At 39.5% G+C, this 19,966-nt stretch overlaps 1 protein-coding gene across 1 annotated transcript in view; it reads right to left on the bottom strand.

The window, feature by feature from the left end:
• The window catches only part of Magi2 (membrane associated guanylate kinase, WW and PDZ domain containing 2), a 1,383,694-nt gene that overhangs the window by 275,769 nt on the left and 1,087,959 nt on the right, over positions 1 to 19,966 (bottom strand). The window contains exons 8-9 of the mRNA XM_051174837.1: positions 8,882 to 9,003; positions 6,856 to 7,038 (exon numbers count right to left, since the gene is read on the bottom strand). Of these exons, the coding sequence (XP_051030794.1) occupies positions 6,856 to 7,038; positions 8,882 to 9,003 (305 nt within the window). The remainder of the gene's footprint in view (positions 1 to 6,855; positions 7,039 to 8,881; positions 9,004 to 19,966) is intronic.

Here is a 19,966-nt window from a genome sequence, read left to right as displayed (position 1 = left end):
GAATCCTGTTATTATACTTTACAGAACTAGAAAAACAACTCAAGAATCACATGGAACCAAAATTCAACTCTAAGGAGAAAGAACACAACTGGATGTTTCACAATACTCAAATTATACTACAGGGCTGTAGTGGTAAAGAAGTTGGTGCTTCCATAAAAACAGACCAGTAGACAAATTGAACAGAAGACCTGGAAATAAACCAATAAAGCTGTGGCCACTTTTTTTTAAGCAAAGGTCACTTTTGAATATGGACTACTGGGTTCATAGGACACATGAGAACTGTGCTTTAGAGAAATGACACATAAGTCCCACAGATTAGGAGAACAGTACTGTGGGAAACAGTGGACTACACAAAATGGGAGGCATAATGCAAAGTTGTGTCAGCTGTAGAACCAGACCACATGGGGAGGAGAGATAAACTGCCTTTCTTCCCAATGGACTCTTCAGAGCTGCTTGGAGGGTAGGACGTGTTTGTGTGTGTGTGTGTGTGTGTGTGTGTGTGTGAGAGAGAGAGAGAGAGAGAGAGAGAGAGAGAAATTGCAAGCCTATTTACCAATGGACATGCATGAGAAGACTAAGGCAGGGCATTGTGTGTTTGCCTCTATTGCTCTGCAACTCACTGACTGGAGACAAGGTCTTTCACTGAGCTGAAGACTATTCTTTTGACTCAGCTGCTTTGCCAGTGAAGTCTTGGGATCTGCCTGCTTCTGTCCCTATAAAAATGTCTTGGGTGACAGTCACATGCAACCATGCCTGACTATGTGAGTGTTGGCCATCCAAATTCAGGGTCTGTGCTTACAACAAATATTCTTACACATGATATAATCTCTTCAATTATGAAGAGTGAGAAAATTTAAAGAAAGCCATTGCAACAAGGGAAAAAGGTAATGTGAAACTTTGCCCCATACCTTCCCCTGAGACAGGGTTTCTTTGTGCAGCTCTAGCTTTCCTTGAACTCCCTCTGTAGACCAGGATGGCCTTGAAATCACAAGAGTTCCACCTGTTTTTGCCTCCTGAGTGCTGGAGTTAAAGACATATGCCTCCACCGCCCAACAGCAATGTGAAACTTCACACAGATGTGTGACAGAAGCTATATTGATGGCATGGTAAATAAGCTCAATGAACCAGCAGAGAAATACATGACAACACAAAAATAAGTAGTAAAAATACTAAGGAAACCATGTATGACTAGAGGTGGTATAAGATAGCAAAGCACTATCTCCTCCTCAATGCCATAAACATAATTCATGTCTGAATTGTTAAGGCAATTGTGTGTGAAGATAGTTACTAAGAGAGAAATGAACAGGCATGTCCAGAGATCAGCTCATAAACCATGTAGTCAAGGATAACCTAACACAAAATTTCAAAGTTATTTAAAACTTGAGAGTTTCGTCTATGTTTTTTTTAAGTAATTCAATTGCAGGTTCTCAAATACAAACTTTGTAGATGATAACATTCTATTGCAGCATCAGAAGGTTGGATATGTTTGAAACTAATTAGTTGTATCTTGGATGTAGGCCTGGAGGATGGGGAGGGATAGGTAAAGAAATATTCTGTTCACTATAAACATTTACATGCTACTTTTTCAGTTTGTGAATATATTGCTTCAACAAAATTATAAGGGTGTAAACATGCATTCCAAGTACCATTTCTTGGAATCTGAAATTAGCAGGACTGTGGACATCAGCCACATTTTTAAAAAAACTTACCAAGCAGATTGTGTAGATAGTTCATTGGGGTAAATCACTTGCTGCCCAAATATGAGACTAGAATTCAGATTCTCAACCTATCTAAGGAGCCAGATATAGCAGTGTGCACCTGTAACCTCAGTGTTATAATGTGCAGACAAGAGGATCCCTGGGACTAGTAGGCTAGCTGGTCTGGATGAAACAGTGAGAAACAGGTTCAGTAAGAGACCTTGTCTTGAAAGAAAAATGGAGGGATTAGTACATGACATAGAAGGCATTTTGATGTTTACCTTGTGAAATGTGCATCTACACACATATATGTACACTACACTCACAAACACACACACACCTTACCAAAGGATGGTGAAACACAGACACAGAGCAACAACTAGATTATTGATCTACTTGATGAAGACATGCCATGGACTAAGGGATTCTAGCATGCTTATCCTTCAGGGTATTTATTTGTGATCTTATTAATAAAACAGAAAAGTATTGTAAAAAAGAGCCAAGAAAAACTAACACTGTCACATCATAATTCCACCCTGATCTCTAGGAGAACATTTTGGGTGGACCAGAATTCTTCTTTTTCACATATTAGAGTTCTGAGTCAATCATTAGCCCGGGCATGGAGAGAACAAGCTTTTCAAAGAAGATGGTAGCACAATACCTTTCAGACTCCATGGCCTCTATTTAAAGAGTGCTTACTTAGGCAGCAAAGATACTGAAGTACTTAAAGGATATTATCAGGGTCTGTGGCACCCCTGATTTCCAGAAGAAGTAGAATACCTAATAGTCAGTATTAGATGTGTCTTGGACATCACACAGGTCTTTTGAGAAACTTTCTGAAACATTATAGAACCACTGGAAATTGGTTCAGTTGACAAAAAGTGCTATAGGGGTACTACCCTCATTTTTTCCTGTCCTCAACTCCTTTCCAGAAGTCACTCCCAACTAAGAAAGAATTCCCTGCTCAACATTTTTGCTATGGTACACAACCCTAGGAAAATATTTCATACGGTTGTTTTCCTTGTGTCTGTGGTGATATATTATTTATGATGTATTAAAACTTGCCTGAGAACTCAGAAAGCAAAGCCAGCCTCAAGATATAGAGATCAGGCAGTGGTGATACACATCTTTAATCCCAGCAGCCATAGAGCACACACCATTAATCCCAGGACTCATGACATGTATTTAACACAGGAACAGGGTCTCAGAGCTAGCATTCATTCTCCAGCCACACTGAGGATAGGGAAGCATTCTGAGACTAACTCTTCCAGTCATGCTGAGAGAGCCTGCAGTTTGAGGCTTGTTGAGAACCTTTTGCCTCTGAGGATTTGTGGAGACAGGATTGCCCTTTCAGCTGCGTAGAGGTAAGATCTACTGGCTTGGCTATTTTGCTTCTCTGATATTCAGCTTGAAGCTTGAACACCAATATCATTCTCTGTGTCTCTTATTTATCATATTACACGTGTCTACACAGGCTATTGACATGTTTCCCTAAACTAGTGGTAACTGAAAGCTAAAAGTGTTGATGAAATTATTTCCATTTTATTTCAATATCAATTGAGAGCACTCATTTTAAACATCAATGATGTTTAAATAGTGGATTTTTTATTTTTAAAGTGTATTTAATATATACAGTTATTTTTTAAAAAATAGAATAATTTTGTCTCAAATATACTTGTTTGTGACATGTCATGCAGAAGATCATAACTTGGTTTACGTTTGCTTTTGTGGTGAGTTCCTTACTCAACATCGTTACCTAGGCTCTGTTACAACATATTCAATATTCAAATGTTACTTCTTCATTTATAACATCATTCAGCCACCCATCCATTTATCCATCCATCTACTCATCCATCCACCAGTCCATCCATCCACATACCCATCCATTTATCTGTCAATCCATCCATCCATATATCCATCCATCTACCCACCCATCCATATACCCATCCATCCATCTGTCCATCCATCCATCCATGTATCCATCCATCCATCCATCCATCCATCCATCCACCCATCCATCCCTTACACCTGCTGCTGCAGACAGCACCTGCATAGCACACACAACTGGGTTCAGTTTCCAAGAATAAAACAAACCAAAATGAGTACCTGTTATTTACTCAGCAGTTAGTTAGATCTACAGATACGGAAGTTTGCAAACAACATTAGCCACAGAGTGAGGCTCTGTGCTTAATTGGTTGAAAATTTATTCCAGAGACATTAAGGTAAAGATATATGCATGTCTATGATCTTTTTGAACTTTAAGATATATGACTGTCTATAGAACTTTGCTACTATACCTCACCACAAATGTACACCCAAGCAGAAGCACAAATATACACTGAGGTCTTGCAAACCTCTCTCAGTTTTCCCCAATACTTTTACATATGCATGTCTTCCAACAGCTCTCCTCACTTGCCCAGCAGCAAATATTTAATCATCATTTAAAACCATCATTATGTGAGGATTTCTCAGAGCATCAGGAGAACTTCTTCCAAAGTTGACACCTTCCTCTGTACCATTTCATTATTTAGATATGTATTTTTATTACATCGATATAAACATCCACCAACATATCACTCATTGTTTCTGTTTATACTGCAAATTTTGTGGGGATAGAAACATTTGTCTTTCTACTTTATTAAGTAGCAGAATGTTTGACATGCACAGACCATCAGTAAATATTTGCTGAACTAAAGAACAATTTTTTCTATCATAACTTGTTCAATTTTGTAGAAACATACATACAAATATATGTTGAAATTATCCTGTAATTATATGTGAATATATATTTGAATATTTTAAAAGAATTATATTCCCATATTCCCTGGTGCATTGCAATGACCAGACGGAGATGCTGGAGAAGTGTTTGTTCAATGTATGAAGAGCAGACTAATTAGGAGATGCTGAACAGACTTAGGTCTCTGGTACTTTCTTCTCTATTAGGAGCTGATTTTGGGTTGTCTTAAATGAAAAAAATGTGAAAAATTCTAAAAAAAAAAAACCTTTGGCTTTGCAGCTGAATGAGTCTTAGCCCATGGAGTGTGACAAATTAGAGAATCAAGGAGAAGCAAAAGACTTGCTGTCAAAATATTTATGTTTGTTTTCTGCTTTCAGGAAGAATTCTTTCTAATTTTGAAACATGAATTTTGGGATAGATCATAGAAAAGTAATTAGGTCCTTATCTCAGAAAAAAATGGATTTATCAAATATTTTGCAGAAGTTTAAGCACCAAAGGGATCCTTTCTCTGTTAAAACAATATGAATCCCATAACTTGCTTTTGTCCTAACTTCATAATATAAGAAAATTTTTAACAGAGTTATAGTGTTTATGGTTTTTAGAGGGCAGCTTGGAAGTGTGGGTTCTGGACAATAATTCTTTTTTTTTTTGTTTTTCAGTCTGTGTTTTCTTATTTATTTATTTATCTATCTATTTTTCTTTCTTATTTTACATATCGATCCCAGTTTCCTCTCCCTCTTTCCCTCCCTCCGATGCCCCCTGACCACCCTCCCATCCCATCCTCCTCCCACTCCACTGGGAGGGTGATGCCTTCCAGGAGGGTTCAACAAAATCTGTCAAGTCATTTGGAGTAGGGACTAGGCTCTTTCTCCTGCCTCTAGGTTAAGGGAGTATCCCTCCATGGGAAATGTACTCCCAAAGCTGGACATTAATTCTTATAGAAAATTACATACACATGATTAAAAAAAAACAATAATGTTTTCAAAATGTGATGAGGTTTGAAGCTCAAAAATACACGGTGTATTTCATCACATCTCTCAACTCCTCCCAGATATGACCCATTTACTTTTCCACCTTTAAAAAGAAAACCAAAAGTCATCAAATCCAATGTGTGCTGTCTATGTGCTCTTAGATGTATAGCTGTATATCTAAGTGTGGCTAGATGTACACAGTGTGATTGACCTAGCAGGGCCCACACCCAAGTCTTGATATTTTGAACTTGTTATGAAGGTATAACATCTTTAAGGAGATCCAGTGTGTATTGTATACATTATTCCCTACTAGTGAGAGGTACCAAAATACATATTCACATAGGAATCTTGAAAAATGACAGGAATAAAGAAACTAACAGATAATTATAAAGCTTTGGCAACTTTAAAAATAAGCAATTTCAAAAAGACCTTGATTTTATGTTTTCTCTCCACATACAAATACCTTTTGGATTCATGGAAACAATTCAATTCATAAATATATAATCACAACAGTGGTAGAACTTTGTTTGACATAGTTCTCTTACTTGTGTGTCTTACAGGATCCACACAGAAAGTTGAGACTATCAAATGAATCAGTGTGGAAAACAATGCAAAAATGGTGACAGACTATAATTTTTTGCAGGTATAATTACAATACTTTTAATATTGTCTAAAGGGATTTAAAAATAACACTATAAGAATTTTTGAGTCAGCATTTTATACATATGATCAAATTTAATCAATTTTTCCCACATAAGGAAATTACTATTTGTAAATTATAGAGCTCATTAAAAGTCATGGGCCAGGTAAGAGACTCACAAATCAGACTATGAAATCAGACCTAGTTCATTACATTTTTTTTCTACTCTGGGAACTTTCCATATTTTTTTTCTGTCCTTAACAATCTGGTTCTTTATTTTCATGGGAAGTCAATTTCGGTTGTGATTTAGATAGACATCCAAGTAATTATATATGAAAATTAACTGATAATGACTAGAAAAATATTTTAAAACATTGTATAGGTACATATAAAAAGTAATGTCATTTAAAATTTTTCTCTATGAGAAAATCCAACCTGAAAATTTTGCATGTGAATATTGAAGAATTAATACAGGTTTAAAAATATCAGTGGCTGAATATGTTAGTAAAGTGTGAGATGTTGATATCATTCCTAAGAAGGAGTATGTGATGACTCAGAAGAGGGCTGTTTCAAAAATCTGCTGGACCAGTGAACAGAGCTAGCAGAAATGCAAAGTAAGACGGAAATCAATTCTCCATGTTATTTGCAAGTGATTTCAGCTCAAAAATCTAAAGTAGGGAACATAGGACTTGCTATTTTTTCAAACCAAAGTGACCTTTGCCTTTGGGGTTAAAACCACAAAGGAATCTCCACATTTTGTTTACAGAAAAGAGTTGCCACATGGCAATTCCAAAGCTCCAGGGAGCTTACCTGTCTCCATTTTCCCATCCTGTGCCGCAGGGCCATCCGGGATCACACTTTTCACCTGTAGGAACTCATCCGGCTCATCGCCACCAATGATGGTAAATCCAAAGCCCATGTTGCTCTTCTTGAGGGTGGTGCTGAGGAATATTCCCTTCAACTGGGACGCATCCCGGGTGAAGAGCGGCTTTTCTACATTGGCCAATACAAGGTAAAAGGAAAAAACATCATTAAGGCAAGCTTCAAAGAACAGCCAGCCACTGAGCAGCAATCCCTGGGAATGTGGGAGTCTGACATGGTAAATGCAAGCATGTGACCTCTTAGAAAGAGCCAGACAATTAGAGCATCCTACAAATACAGAGGCATCCCATGCATCCAGGGAGTAATGAAAGGTTGAATGGTTGGATAGCAACTTATCAGTATGTGCTTTCTTGAAATCAGTCCTCTTGAGGTTCAAATGGGCTATGCCAACTGGCAAGAAAGTCTTCAAATAACACCCGACTTACACAACTCTTTAGTTAGGAAAGCTCCCAGGGTGGAGGGGTGTGTGAGTAGCTGCTTCTTCACAGAACCTTGATTGCATGACGTAGAAAACCAGACAAACTGGTAAAGGACATTAAACATGTGCAGATCACCCCAATAGAGAAGCAATACATCTTGGGTATATACTAAAGGTCGAAGCTGCTTTTAGAGTGTGTACCTGGGTGTGGAACTGAGTTAAATTTTGTTTACACTTCAAGCAGATACATCTCTCCTGGCCAGAGAGTGTTTAGTACATTCTAAAAGTGAGCAAACAGCAAGCCAATATTTCTAAATATAGTTATGAATGTAAAGGTGATACATTTTGTAATATGTTGACATATTCAAATCATATACACAAATAATCTGAATAGTATTTGAATCCACTCAATGAGTTTGGCCACTCATATTTTTCAACTATGAATTCTAATAAATATGCTTCCAAGTACATTTAATGCTTTGAAATTATAGTCAAACTAGGAAACAGAATTAATTATCTCTTAAATTTCATCCGTGAGAAGTATTTTACTTTGCCTGGCTAGCTCAGTTCCTAGACCATGAAGCTCCAAGTATTTTATTCTAATTACTTTGTTGAGATGTGTCTTGCTCTGTATTCCAGGGGAATGTAGACTTTTAGTCCTCCTGCCTCAGCCTCCCATGTGCTAGAATAATATGTACCACCACATTTAGCTTTTCATACAAACATCTCGTATCCTTCTTGAAGGTGGTATGATCTGATACTCAAAGTAGCCAAACTATAAGTGAGAACTCAGCTACATATCTGAGTGATACTCTTACTGTTACATTTTCAGTTTCATAGAGTAAGCTGTTAAACTATGAGTCATTTTGATGGAGTTTAATCTATCTGTAGATTCGCTTGAAACCTTTACATTCATTGCAGAGTGTTGCAGGCATGTGATATGAACTTTACTACCAAGCAGATGTCAGCTGTGCACACACAAAGTCCCTGTTTTTTTTTTTTTTTTTTTTTTTTTTGTAGAAGTGCAAAGCAGGTGAAAAGTGTGCAACTACTCATCCTGCTAGGTGGTTCCAGATACAGTCAGGTCTGTAAGCATCCCTGGGACATACCGAGTGGCCAGGGTCTCCCTCTGTGGCCTGGCACATAGTAAGACAAGTCATTCACACTTCGGGACCTCTCTGGACCAGTACTGGGGAAGATGGGTTTGAGCCTAGGTAATGTCACTGATGAGCGGCCTACTGTCACAAAGGAAAACAAGCCTCATTCCCATGCTTGATTTTACAGAGACTCTGCTGTTTATTATCACACTCCCAATGTCCTACCAGGCAACAAGTAAAATTCCTACAAGGCACTGCCCAGTGGCCTTAGCATAGTTTGTGGAAGCTAAATGCACTAGTTTAAAAAAATGTGAACACCTAGATAAAGCTGCTGGAAGGGTCTAGAGAAGTCAAACTCGATATATTCATCAGGCCCTCCTACAGATGTGTCTATCCAGCAACGTTTCCTTACATTCCTGCATGCTGCCAGATACCATACCTCGGAAACCTGGGGCCTGCAGGGGCTTTGTTCCAAGTTCTGTGTGGGGCATGTTATGCTGTTGTAGCTTCCTTTTTGCTTCCAGGACAGGGTTTTCAAACTGTGTTCTTCTATTTATGTGGCTGAAAAAAAGAAGATTTTAAATTAGGTTAACAGTGGGGCAAAGTCATTTAGGAGAACATATGCATGGCCCTATGGAGAGCAGGTGATTAAGGGATACCTTATCTGATTATAGGCAAACATCTTACCACCATGCACAGGCGTCTGAGGGGGCTGGCCTGTGCGCAATGCCAATTATGTGACAGTTCAGAGCATTCAATGACTCTCACCAAATGCTGTTATATTTACCATATGCATGAGATAGCCAAAGGGACCAGACAGCGTGTACTTTCCAGCCTACTGTGCTCTTGTGAGGAATCTGATGCATTAAAAGAAATGGTCAACAAATGAAACAACAGAGTATCTCCAAAAAAGTGTGTCATCTAAGCTTTATAAAAATCTCAAGAGCAACAGGATAAGTGAGAGGTGAATTCACTAACAATGCAGCAGAAACTAACAGTAAGAATAATTCATGCATTTAGTGTGCGTCTGTATCTCTCTCTGTGTGTATTTGTGTGTATATGCGTGTGTGCATTAGTGTGTGTGTGTGCATGTGTATGTTTGCATGTGTGTGCGCATGCGTGTGTGTGTGTGTGTGTGTGTTTGTGTGTAGAAGATGAATGCACATGTACATACACAAGAGAACAACTTGCAGGTGTGGGGGTTGGTTCTCCCCTTCCATTATACAGGTTCCGGGGATCACACACATGTAATAAGTTTTGTGGGTAAGTGCCTTTTCCTGTTGAACTATCTCACTGACCCACAGCACACACCATTAGCAGTTTGACCTGGATTGAAAGGCCAGGATTCAGGAGGAAACTTCTCAGAAGTTACAGAATACCTATGTAGAATGTTCACTGCTGAAATCTTCTACACTGTGAGATGACAAACTAGTAGACAGACCTGCAGTGATGGGAGGCAACTGTAGCCCAGCCAAGCCAGGACTATATAAAAGGTTGCTTGCATCTTAGAGAGCTGGCAGCAGCTTTGGTTAATAGTGGTGGCCATGCCATTCCATCTCCATATCCAGGACATAGATGCCTTGGGAGAGGGCTGGCATATACAGATATCTCAATTCTTAAGTGCTCTGAAAGCATGAAGGTGAGAAGGATCATAAGAAAGGCTGACAGTTAACTGCATGTGGTTACCATAGATAATGACTTAGGTACACAGACAGGTCAAGTGGCTTATTTGAGATAGATCACATGCCCAGTACAGTGAAATTCTGTGATTTAGTCATTATGTCTATTTCTGCAGTGAGTCTCTTATCTACATGCTTTCTCTTTCCAATATGTGGTTTCAGTATATATAGTTAACATGCCTAAACATGCACACTTTCTTTTTCTCCCCCCCATCTATTGTACTTCCTAAAATACACATCAGAAAAGAGAGGGGATAAAATAGAACCTCACCACTTTCCTATTACAAGTCAGATAGCTGGCGAGGCAGAAAGGTAATTGGCAAAAAGGATGACTGCATTGTCTCTAATGATTTCTTTGAGGGAAGCATGGCAGACACTCTCTGCCACACATTCTTAGCATCAATCAGACCTGCGTTCAAATTCCAGCTCCTGAGTAGCTGAGTAACCTTTGGTAACTTGTTAAACCCGAGTCTTGCTAAACTATTCTCTAGAATAGGCACAATATTGTCTGCTTGAGTGGTTAAAAGGGTTAAATGTAATAGCCCATATTAGTACATCATCTTTTAGCACTGACATGTTTAATTACTAGCAGCTATTATTATCACTCATATCACCTTAACTACCCCATCAGTATTTTAGTCACCTCCATCACTGCCATCATGAATGTCCTTGTGGGGGACCTTAAAAACCACTGGAGTCTTGCTCCTATGCACTCATTCTAATTTAAAGGAAAAGGCATGATTCTAATAACATTCTTTCTTAGTGATTCTTTCTCTCTACTCTATGGGGTTCAAAACAACTTTTTGGAAAACTTCTTTTCCATTGGAAATAATGCTCTGCGTATGAAGGAGCCATAGCATAGCAGCTTCAAAGCCTTTCTACTCTGTAAATACAGAGTCAGGCTGGCGTAGAAGGATCTTTCTCCTTTCCATCCTCTGCTACCATTTTTAGCAAAATCCTTTAAGTTTTCCTTTACATGACATTGTAGCTTTGTCTTTGACTCTTTTACCATGAGTGCTTTTGCTTTTGCCCACTTGGGGCAAGTCTAATAGGCAAATACCTCTTTCAAAGTCATTTTTCTAAAGGAAATTCAATACATCCATAGTGTGATGCTTGATCAAACCTTCTATGTTGCATCAGGGGACAACTTCTAAACTTTCTTTAATCATATGTATCTTTCCTACTGATTGAACCTTGAATGCCCTGAAGGCTTGTGTGTAAAAAGCTTGGATGGTCCTAAGCTTGGTGCTATTAGGAAGTGGTAGAATAAGAAAGAGGGAATGAGAGGTCCTAGGACATTGGGGGAATTCCCTACAAGGAATTGGTTTCCCTCTCTTAGTTCCTGGCCATAGGGAGAAATGGCCTCCTCTGCATCTCTCATTATGATATACCATGTCATTACAGGCTTGGAATAATAGGGACAGTTAGTCAGAGAAGCTAATTCTGAAACTCAGAAGAAATAAACCTTTCTCTTGTAAAGCTTAGACATTTTGTTGTAAATTGGCAAGCTGATTCAACACTACCATTACTATACAGTGGGAACATTAACATCTCCTTCATGGGGTGCTGTGAAGATAAGAGGGGTGTTGGCCAAGAGCAGACAGATGGGAAGAACAACTGTGAAGTGCTGTCTTATGTTTTTGGAATAGTTATTACTTACTACAATTACTGTTAATGATGTTATTGTCGAAGGCATTATAATGCCATTCCTATGTCCCCAGCCCCATCCTAAGCCTATCACAGAGGCATTTCTAGCCAGCATTATACATCTTCCTGGGGACATTTTATATTGCATTTGTTTAACTCTGTCAAGCTATGTTATTTTGCCTGTCTAAAACATCTGATTGATCTAGCAAACAAATGAACGGCCAATAGCTAGGCAGGAGAGAGAAACTGGTGGAGCTGGCAGACAGAGAGAGTAAATACAAGATGAGAAAAAGAACTGTAGTGAGAAAAGGAGAAGAGGAGGAGGATACCAGGGGACAGCCACAGCCACACAACCATCCACAGAATCAGAAGAGAAGAAATATAGAATTAAACAAACAAAACCAACAACAAACCCTCCCCCAAAGAACCCCAAAACAAAACAAAACAACAACAAAACAAAAAACAAAACAAACAAACAAACAAAAAAACAAAACAAAAGGCAAAAGCCCAAAGGCAAGAGGCTAATGTAGTTAAAGAGAAATGGGTTAATTTAAGTTAGGAAAGCTGGCTAGAAATAAGCCATTCTAAGGTCAGACATTCATAAGTAAGACTAAGTATCCAGGCCAAAGAACGAGGTCTCAGCTGGAGAGCGCCAGTTTCCAGTGAAATCCCACTACCCTGCAAAACCTTCTCAAGTTCCAGCCCAGCCCTCGTCCTCTTCTGCCGGCTATTGGCCAGAGGTGAGTCTGGGCCCAATCGGGGCTGCCTGTCCCCTTCAACCTCTTTTCCCCCCTCCCCCGCCTGAACTCCCTGGATTGGCCCCTGATCCTGCTGCTCCTGTCTCCGGTCCCCTTTGAGAGCACCCTTGGAACTCTGATACACCCCCACCCATCCCAACCTCCAGCCTACCCCCCCACCCTGTGCCCTACCCCACCTACAGTCCTGCCGCTCTGGTTGAGCACTGGGACAGAGGGTGGAGCCAACAGTCCACCCTACTTCGGAGACCTCTCAGAGCAACTCCGAACAAAGGAGACCCTGACTATCCACGTGGGACCACCTGTAATTTCCACCAGCTTGGTCCCTGACCCCGCCTCCAGTCCTCTGCTGGAGTCCCAGGCCCCTCCCAGAGATCTGCCTATCTCTGCGGGTCCACTTGGAGTTCCTGCAGGCAAGATCCTTGACCCACAAATCCGGGCCCCTGCCAAAGAACAAGGTCTCAGCTGGAGAGCGCCAGTTTCCAGTGAGATCCCACTACCCTGCAAAACCTTCTCAAGTTCCAGTCCAGCCCTCGTCCTCTTCTGCCGGCTATTGGCCAGAGAGAAGCCTCCTAGAGAGCTTGGACCACACAGAGATACAGACATTGAATCTTTGATCCACATAAGCCCATCTGGGAAGGACCATAGAGAGAGGGAAGAGACTCCACCAACACCGACAGGAAGAAACTAAGGGAAGAAGAGAACACCTAAAAAAAAAAAAGAAAAACACCACACCCCCCAACAAAAGCAAATATATCCACCAAAAAGGGAAACACACACAACACCAAAGCGGGGGCCGGGGGGGTACGACTTAAAAATCACCATCATAAAAATGATAGAGGCCCTCAAAGAAGATATGAGAAAATCCCTTAAAGAAATAGAGGAAAAAACAAACAAAAAAGTGGAAGAAATGAACAAATTCCTTAAGGAAAGTACAGAAAGCCAAGAAAAAACAATTAACCAGGTGAAGGAAACGGTTCAAGATTTGAAAACCGAAATTGAGAAAATAAAGGCAACACAAATGGAAGGAAAGCTGGAAATTGAAAAGCTGGGCAAAAAATCGGAAACCACGGACACAAGCATAACCAATAGAATTCAAGAGATGGAAGAGAGAATCTCAGGCGGAGAAGATAAACTAGAAGAAATAGATTCATCGACCAAAGAAAACCATAAATCCAACAAATCCTTAACACACAATATCCAGGAAATGTGGGACACCATGAAAAGGCCAAACCTAAGAATAATAGGCATAGAGGAAGGTGAGGAAGCCCAGCTCAAAGGTGCTGAAAACATATTCAACAAAATCATCGAGGAAAACTTTCCAAATCTGAAGAAGGACATGCCCATGAAAGTACAAGAAGCATACCGAACCCCAAGTAGGCTGGACCAAAGAAAAAAGACCCCTCGACATATAATAATCAAAACACCTAGCATACAGAATAAAGAAAAAAATATTAAGAGCAGCGAAGGAAAAAGGACAGGTAACATATAAAGGCAGACCTATCAAAATTACACCTGACTTCTCCATGGAAACCCTCAAGGCCAGAAGGTCCTGGATAGATGTTCTAAAAGTATTAAGAGAACACGGATGCCAGCCTAGGCTACTATATCCAGCAAAACTCTCAGTCAATATAGATGGAGAGAACAAGATATTCAATGACAAAACCAGATTTTCCCAATATGTATCTACAAATCCAGCCCTACAGAAAGTATTGGAAGGAAAATTCCAACCCAAGGAAGGTAACTACGCCCACAAAAATGTAGGCAACAGATAATCCAACTACACCAGAAACCTAGGGTGAAGCAGAACAAATATATTCACAATACCACTGCCAACAACAAACCTAAATCAAACAACCATCAACAATCAATGGTCCTTACTCACCCTCAACATTAATGGTCTTAACTCACCTATAAAAAGACACAGATTAACAGAATGGATACGAAGACAGAATCCATCCTTCTGCTGCATACAAGAAACACATCTTAGCTCCAAAGATAGACATTACCTCAGGGTAAAGGGTTGGGAAAAGATTTTCCAATCAAATGGAAATAAGAAGCAAGCAGGCGTAGCTATCCTAATATCTAACAAGCTAGACTTCAAACCAAAACTAGTCAAAAGAGATGAAGACGGTCATTTCATATTCATCTCAGGAGAAATCCATCAACACAAAGTCTCAATTCTGAACATCTATGCCCCTAATACAAAGCCACCCACATTCGTAAAAGAAACACTACTAAAACTCAAAGCTCATATAAAACCTCACACACTTATAGTGGGAGACTTCAATACACCACTCTCAACACTAGACAGGACCACAAATCAGAAACTCAACAAAGAAACAAAAGAATTAACAGAAGTTATGTCTCAACTGGGGCTAACAGACATCTATAGAACATTCCATCCAAAGACAAAAGAATATACCTTCTTCTCTGCTCCATATGGAACCTTCTCTAAAATCGACCACATACTAGGAGACATAACAAACCTCAACAGATACAAGAGAATAGAAATAGTCCCCTGCACCTTATCGGACCACCATGCTTTAAAATTGGAATTCAACAACAATACAAATAGCAGAAAACCTGCAAACTCATGGAAACTTAACAATGTGCAATTGCACCACTCCTGGGTCAAAGAAGAAATAAAGAAAGAAATTAAAGACTTTCTAATACTCAACGAGAATGAGGATACAACATACCCGAACTTATGGGACACCTTGAAAGCAGTGCTACAAGGGAAGTTCATTGCACTAAGTGCCCATATGAAGAAAACAGAGGATAGTCACATAAATGAATTAACAGCGCAACTGAAAACCTTAGAACAGAGAGAAGCGAATTCACCCGCAGGAGCAGACGCCAGGAAATAATCAACTTGAGGGCTGAAATCAACAAAATAGAAACCAGGAAAACAATACAAAAAATCAATGCAACAAAGAGTTGGTTTTTTGAGAAAATCAACAAGATTGATAAACCTTTATCCAAATTAACGAAAAAGCAGAGACAGAACATGCAAATTAACAAAATCAGAAACGAAATGGGGAACATAACAACAGACACAGAGGAAATCCAGACAATTTTCAGGTCATACTTCGAAAATCTGTATTCCACAAAAATTGAAAATTCAAAGGAAATGGACAAGTTTCTGGATAACTATCACTTACCAAAATTAAATCAAGAACAGACAAACAACTTAAATAGACCTATAACCCGCAATGAAATAGAAGCAGTCATCGAAAGCGTTCCAACGAAAAAAAGTCCAGGGCCAGATGGATTCAGTGCAGAATTCTACCAGACATTCAAGGAAGAACTAATACCACTACTCCTCAAACTGTTCCACAAGATAGAAACAGAAGGTTTATTGCCAATCTCTTTTTATGAGGCCACAATAACTTTGGTACCCAAACCTCACAAAGACACAACTAAGAAAGAAAACTATAGACCAATATCCCTGATGAACATCGATGCAAAAATACTCAATAAAATAATGACAAACCGAATTCAAAAATACATCAGAGAAATCATCCACCATGATCAAGTAGGCTTCATACCTGGATTGCAGGGATGGTTTAACATACGAAAATCTATCAACGTGATCCACCATATAAACAAACTGAAAAAGAAAAACCATATGATTATCTCCCTAGATGCAGAAAAAGCCTTCGATAAAATTCAACACCCTTTCATGATAAAGGTATTAGAGAGGTCAGGGATAACAGGAACATACCTAAACATAATAAGAGCAATATACAGCAAACCAACTGCCAACATCAAACTGAATGGAGAGAAACTTAAGCCAATTCCTCTAAAATCAGGAACAAGACAAGGCTGTCCTCTTTCTCCATATCTCTTCAATATCGTACTAGAAGTTCTAACTAATGCTATAAGACAACAAAAGGAGATCAAGGGCATCCAAATTGGAAAGGAAGAAGTCAAACTGTCTCTATTTGCAGATGATATGATAGTTTACATAAGCGACCCAATAAACTCTACCAGGGAACTCCTACAGCTGATAAACACCTTCAGCAAACTAGCAGGATACAAGATAAACTCAAAAAAATCAGTAGCCCTATTTTTTTCAGACGACAAAGAGGCAGAGAAAGAAATCAGAGAAACATCACCCTTTACAATAGCCACAAGCAACATAAAGTATCTTGGTGTAACGCTTACCAAACAAGTAAAAGATCTATATAATAAGAACTTTGTGACTCTAAAGAAAGAAATTAAAGAAGATACCAGAAAATGGAAAGACCTCCCATGCTCTTGGATAGGTAGGATAAACATAGTAAAAATGGCAATCTTACCAAAAGCAATCTACAGATTCAATGCCATCCCCATTAAAATCCCACCACAATTCTTCACCGACCTTGAAAGGATAATAATCAACTTTATATGGAAAAACAAAAGACCCAGGATAGCCAAAACAACCCTATACAATAAAAGAACATCAGGAGGCATCACCATTCCTGACTTTAAGCTCTACTACAGAGCTATAGTTCTGAAAACAGCCTGGTATTGGCATAAAAATAGACAGGTAGACCAATGGAATCGAATTGAAAATCCTGATATTAATCCACGCACCTATGAACACCTGATTTTCGACAAAACAGCTAAAATTATACAATGGGGCAAAGACAGCATCTTCAACAAATGGTGCTGGCACAATTGGATGAGGGTGTGTAGAAGACTGCAGATAGACCCATGTCTGTCGCCATGCACAAAACTCAAGTCCAAATGGATCAAAGACCTCAACATCAATCCAGCCACATTGAACCTCTTAGAAGAGAAAGTAGGAGGTACCCTTGAACAAATTGGTATAGGAGACCGCTTCTTGAACATAACTCCAGGGGCACAGACACTGAAAGAAACAATTAATAAATGGGACCTCTTCAAACTTAGAAGCTTCTGTAAGGCAAAGGACACAGTTGACAAGACCAAACGGCAGCCCACTGACTGGGAAAAGATTTTCACTAATCCTATATCCGACAAAGGGCTGATCTCCAAAATATACAAAGAACTCAAGAAACTAGTCAACAAAACACCAAATAACCCTATTAAAAAATGGGGTACAGAACTGAAGAAAGAATTCTCAATGGAGGAAATCAAAAAGGCTGAAAGACACTTAAGAAAATGCTCCACATCCTTAGCTATCAGGGAAATGCAAATCAAAACAACTTTGAGATACCATCTTACCCCTGCCAGAATGGCTAAAATTAGAAACACCAGTGATGACTTATGTTGGAGAGGATGTGGAGAAAGTGGAACACTCCTCCACTGCTGGTGGGAGTGCAAACTCATACAGCCACTTTGGAGATCAGTATGGCGGTTCCTCAGGAAAATGGGAATTAGTTTACCACAGGACCCGGCAATCCCCCTCTTAGGCATATACCCAAAGGATTCACATCAATGCAACAAAGACATCTGTTCAACTATGTTCATAGCAGCACTATTTGTAATAGCAAGAACCTGGAAGCAACCTAGATGCCCTTCAATTGAAGAATGGTTAATGAAGATGTGGCACATCTACACAATGGAATACTACTCTGCAGAAAAAAATAATGGTATCTTGAAATTCGCAGGCAAGTGGATGGCACTTGAAGAAACCATCCTGAATGAGGTAACCCAGTCACAAAAAGAGGAACACAGTATGTACTCACTCATATATGGATTTTAGACCTAGATCAAATGATCACCAGCCTATAATTCACATCACCAGAGGAACTAGGATACAAGTTGTATTCTAAGAGATTCATATAAAGTCCCTCACAGAACTGGGAAGGGACAAGTCCCCCAGACCTCAGGTATAGTGGGGGAGGACAGCTAATGGAGAGAGAAGTAGCAGAAAATGAGAGGGAGGAGAGGAAGGCATGTGCGACCAGGAGGATTGAGCCTGGTTAGGAATGGAAAATAGGAAAGAGAGAGAGAGAACATAAAAGAGGGAGGCAATATTGGTTTGAAGATAAAGTTGAACACAAAGAAAGGTCGAGGGAAGTACAAGACTGCTCCCAACTAACAATCTCAGCTTCCGTGGAAAGGCTATCATAAATGCCCTTCCCGGAGAGTGAGATCAACAACTAACTTCTCCATGGAGTCCTCAACTAATGCCTGTTGAAAACAGGAGCAAACACCCATACATAAACACTGAGTCAAACTAGAACCCAGAAGCAGATGGAGAGGACAAGACCATGCAGTAGAAGTACATAGAGACAGCTTACCTGAACAAGGAGGAGCTAAGGGCCACTAGACTGATAGCTGGGAAGCCAACAGGGGTCTGACTCGGACCCCCCCTGAATATGGGTCTCAGCCAGAAGGTCTGAGCAGCCTAAGAGACCTCAGACAGTGGAGCCAGGATGTATCCCTGGTGCACAAAAGGACTTTGCAAACATATCCCCCATGGAGGGATAACTGCCTTATTCTAGAGATAGGAGAGAAGCCCTAGTCCCTACTTCACAGGACCTGTCAGATCTACATGACCCCAACTGGATGGCATTCCCCTACATATTGTATTGTGGTGGGGGGTTGGGAGGGGGAGGGTGTTTAGAGTGCATGGGAGAGGGTAGAGAGGGCAAAAGGGAGGGAAAGAGGGAGGGAGGGCTTGGGGGGAGGGAGGGAGGGAGGGAGAGGGAACTGGGATCGACATGTAAAATAATAATAATAAAAAAAAAAAAAACGCTTTGACTCCAAAATTTAAGTTGAAGAACAAGTTACTGGGGAAAAGTATTTCTATTTTTGTTTCCACAGAAAATGAAAAGATGTGGATTCCTTCCAGACTAATGTGGTTTGATCACACCAGACCGCCTGAAACAGAGTACAAGCTGATCCTACATTCCAAACAGCTGGACAAAACACCCCCCCACCCCACAACCAACACCAACCAACACACAAAAACCACCCCCCACCCCAAACCACCCCACCCCACCCCAACAAAAAAAAAAAAAAAAAAAAACAACAAACAAAAAATAAAAAAATATTATAAATAATTATTTATATAAAAAAAATAAATATTAAAAAAAAAAAAAAAAAAAAAAAAAAAAAAAAAAAAAAAAAAAAAAAAAAAAAGACTAAGTATCCATATATTTATTTGGCAGATGGGTGACAAGTCCCCAAAAGAGTGAAATAAACAAACTAAGAAGTCAAAACAAAACAAAAAAGCAATGACAATTTGTTAAACAACAACATGATGAGGATATTAACTGTTTTCCAAAATATGCCAGAGAATATTCAGCCCTACAGAAAATACTGGAAGGAAAACTTCAACCCAAGAAAGATAGCTACACTCACAAAAACATAGGCAATAGATAATCCCATATTACCCAAAGTCAAAAGGCCTGGGGTGGGGGGAGTAAAAAACGCACACAGTACCACCACCACCAAATAAAAAAAACTAATAAGAATAAACAATCAATGGTCAATAATATTCCTTAAGATCATTGATCTTAATTT

This window comes from Phodopus roborovskii, unplaced genomic scaffold (assembly GCF_943737965.1).
Source record: "Phodopus roborovskii unplaced genomic scaffold, PHOROB, whole genome shotgun sequence".
NCBI classification, from domain to species: Eukaryota; Metazoa; Chordata; class Mammalia; order Rodentia; family Cricetidae; genus Phodopus; species Phodopus roborovskii.
This window is presented reverse-complemented; position numbering and strand designations above follow the sequence as displayed.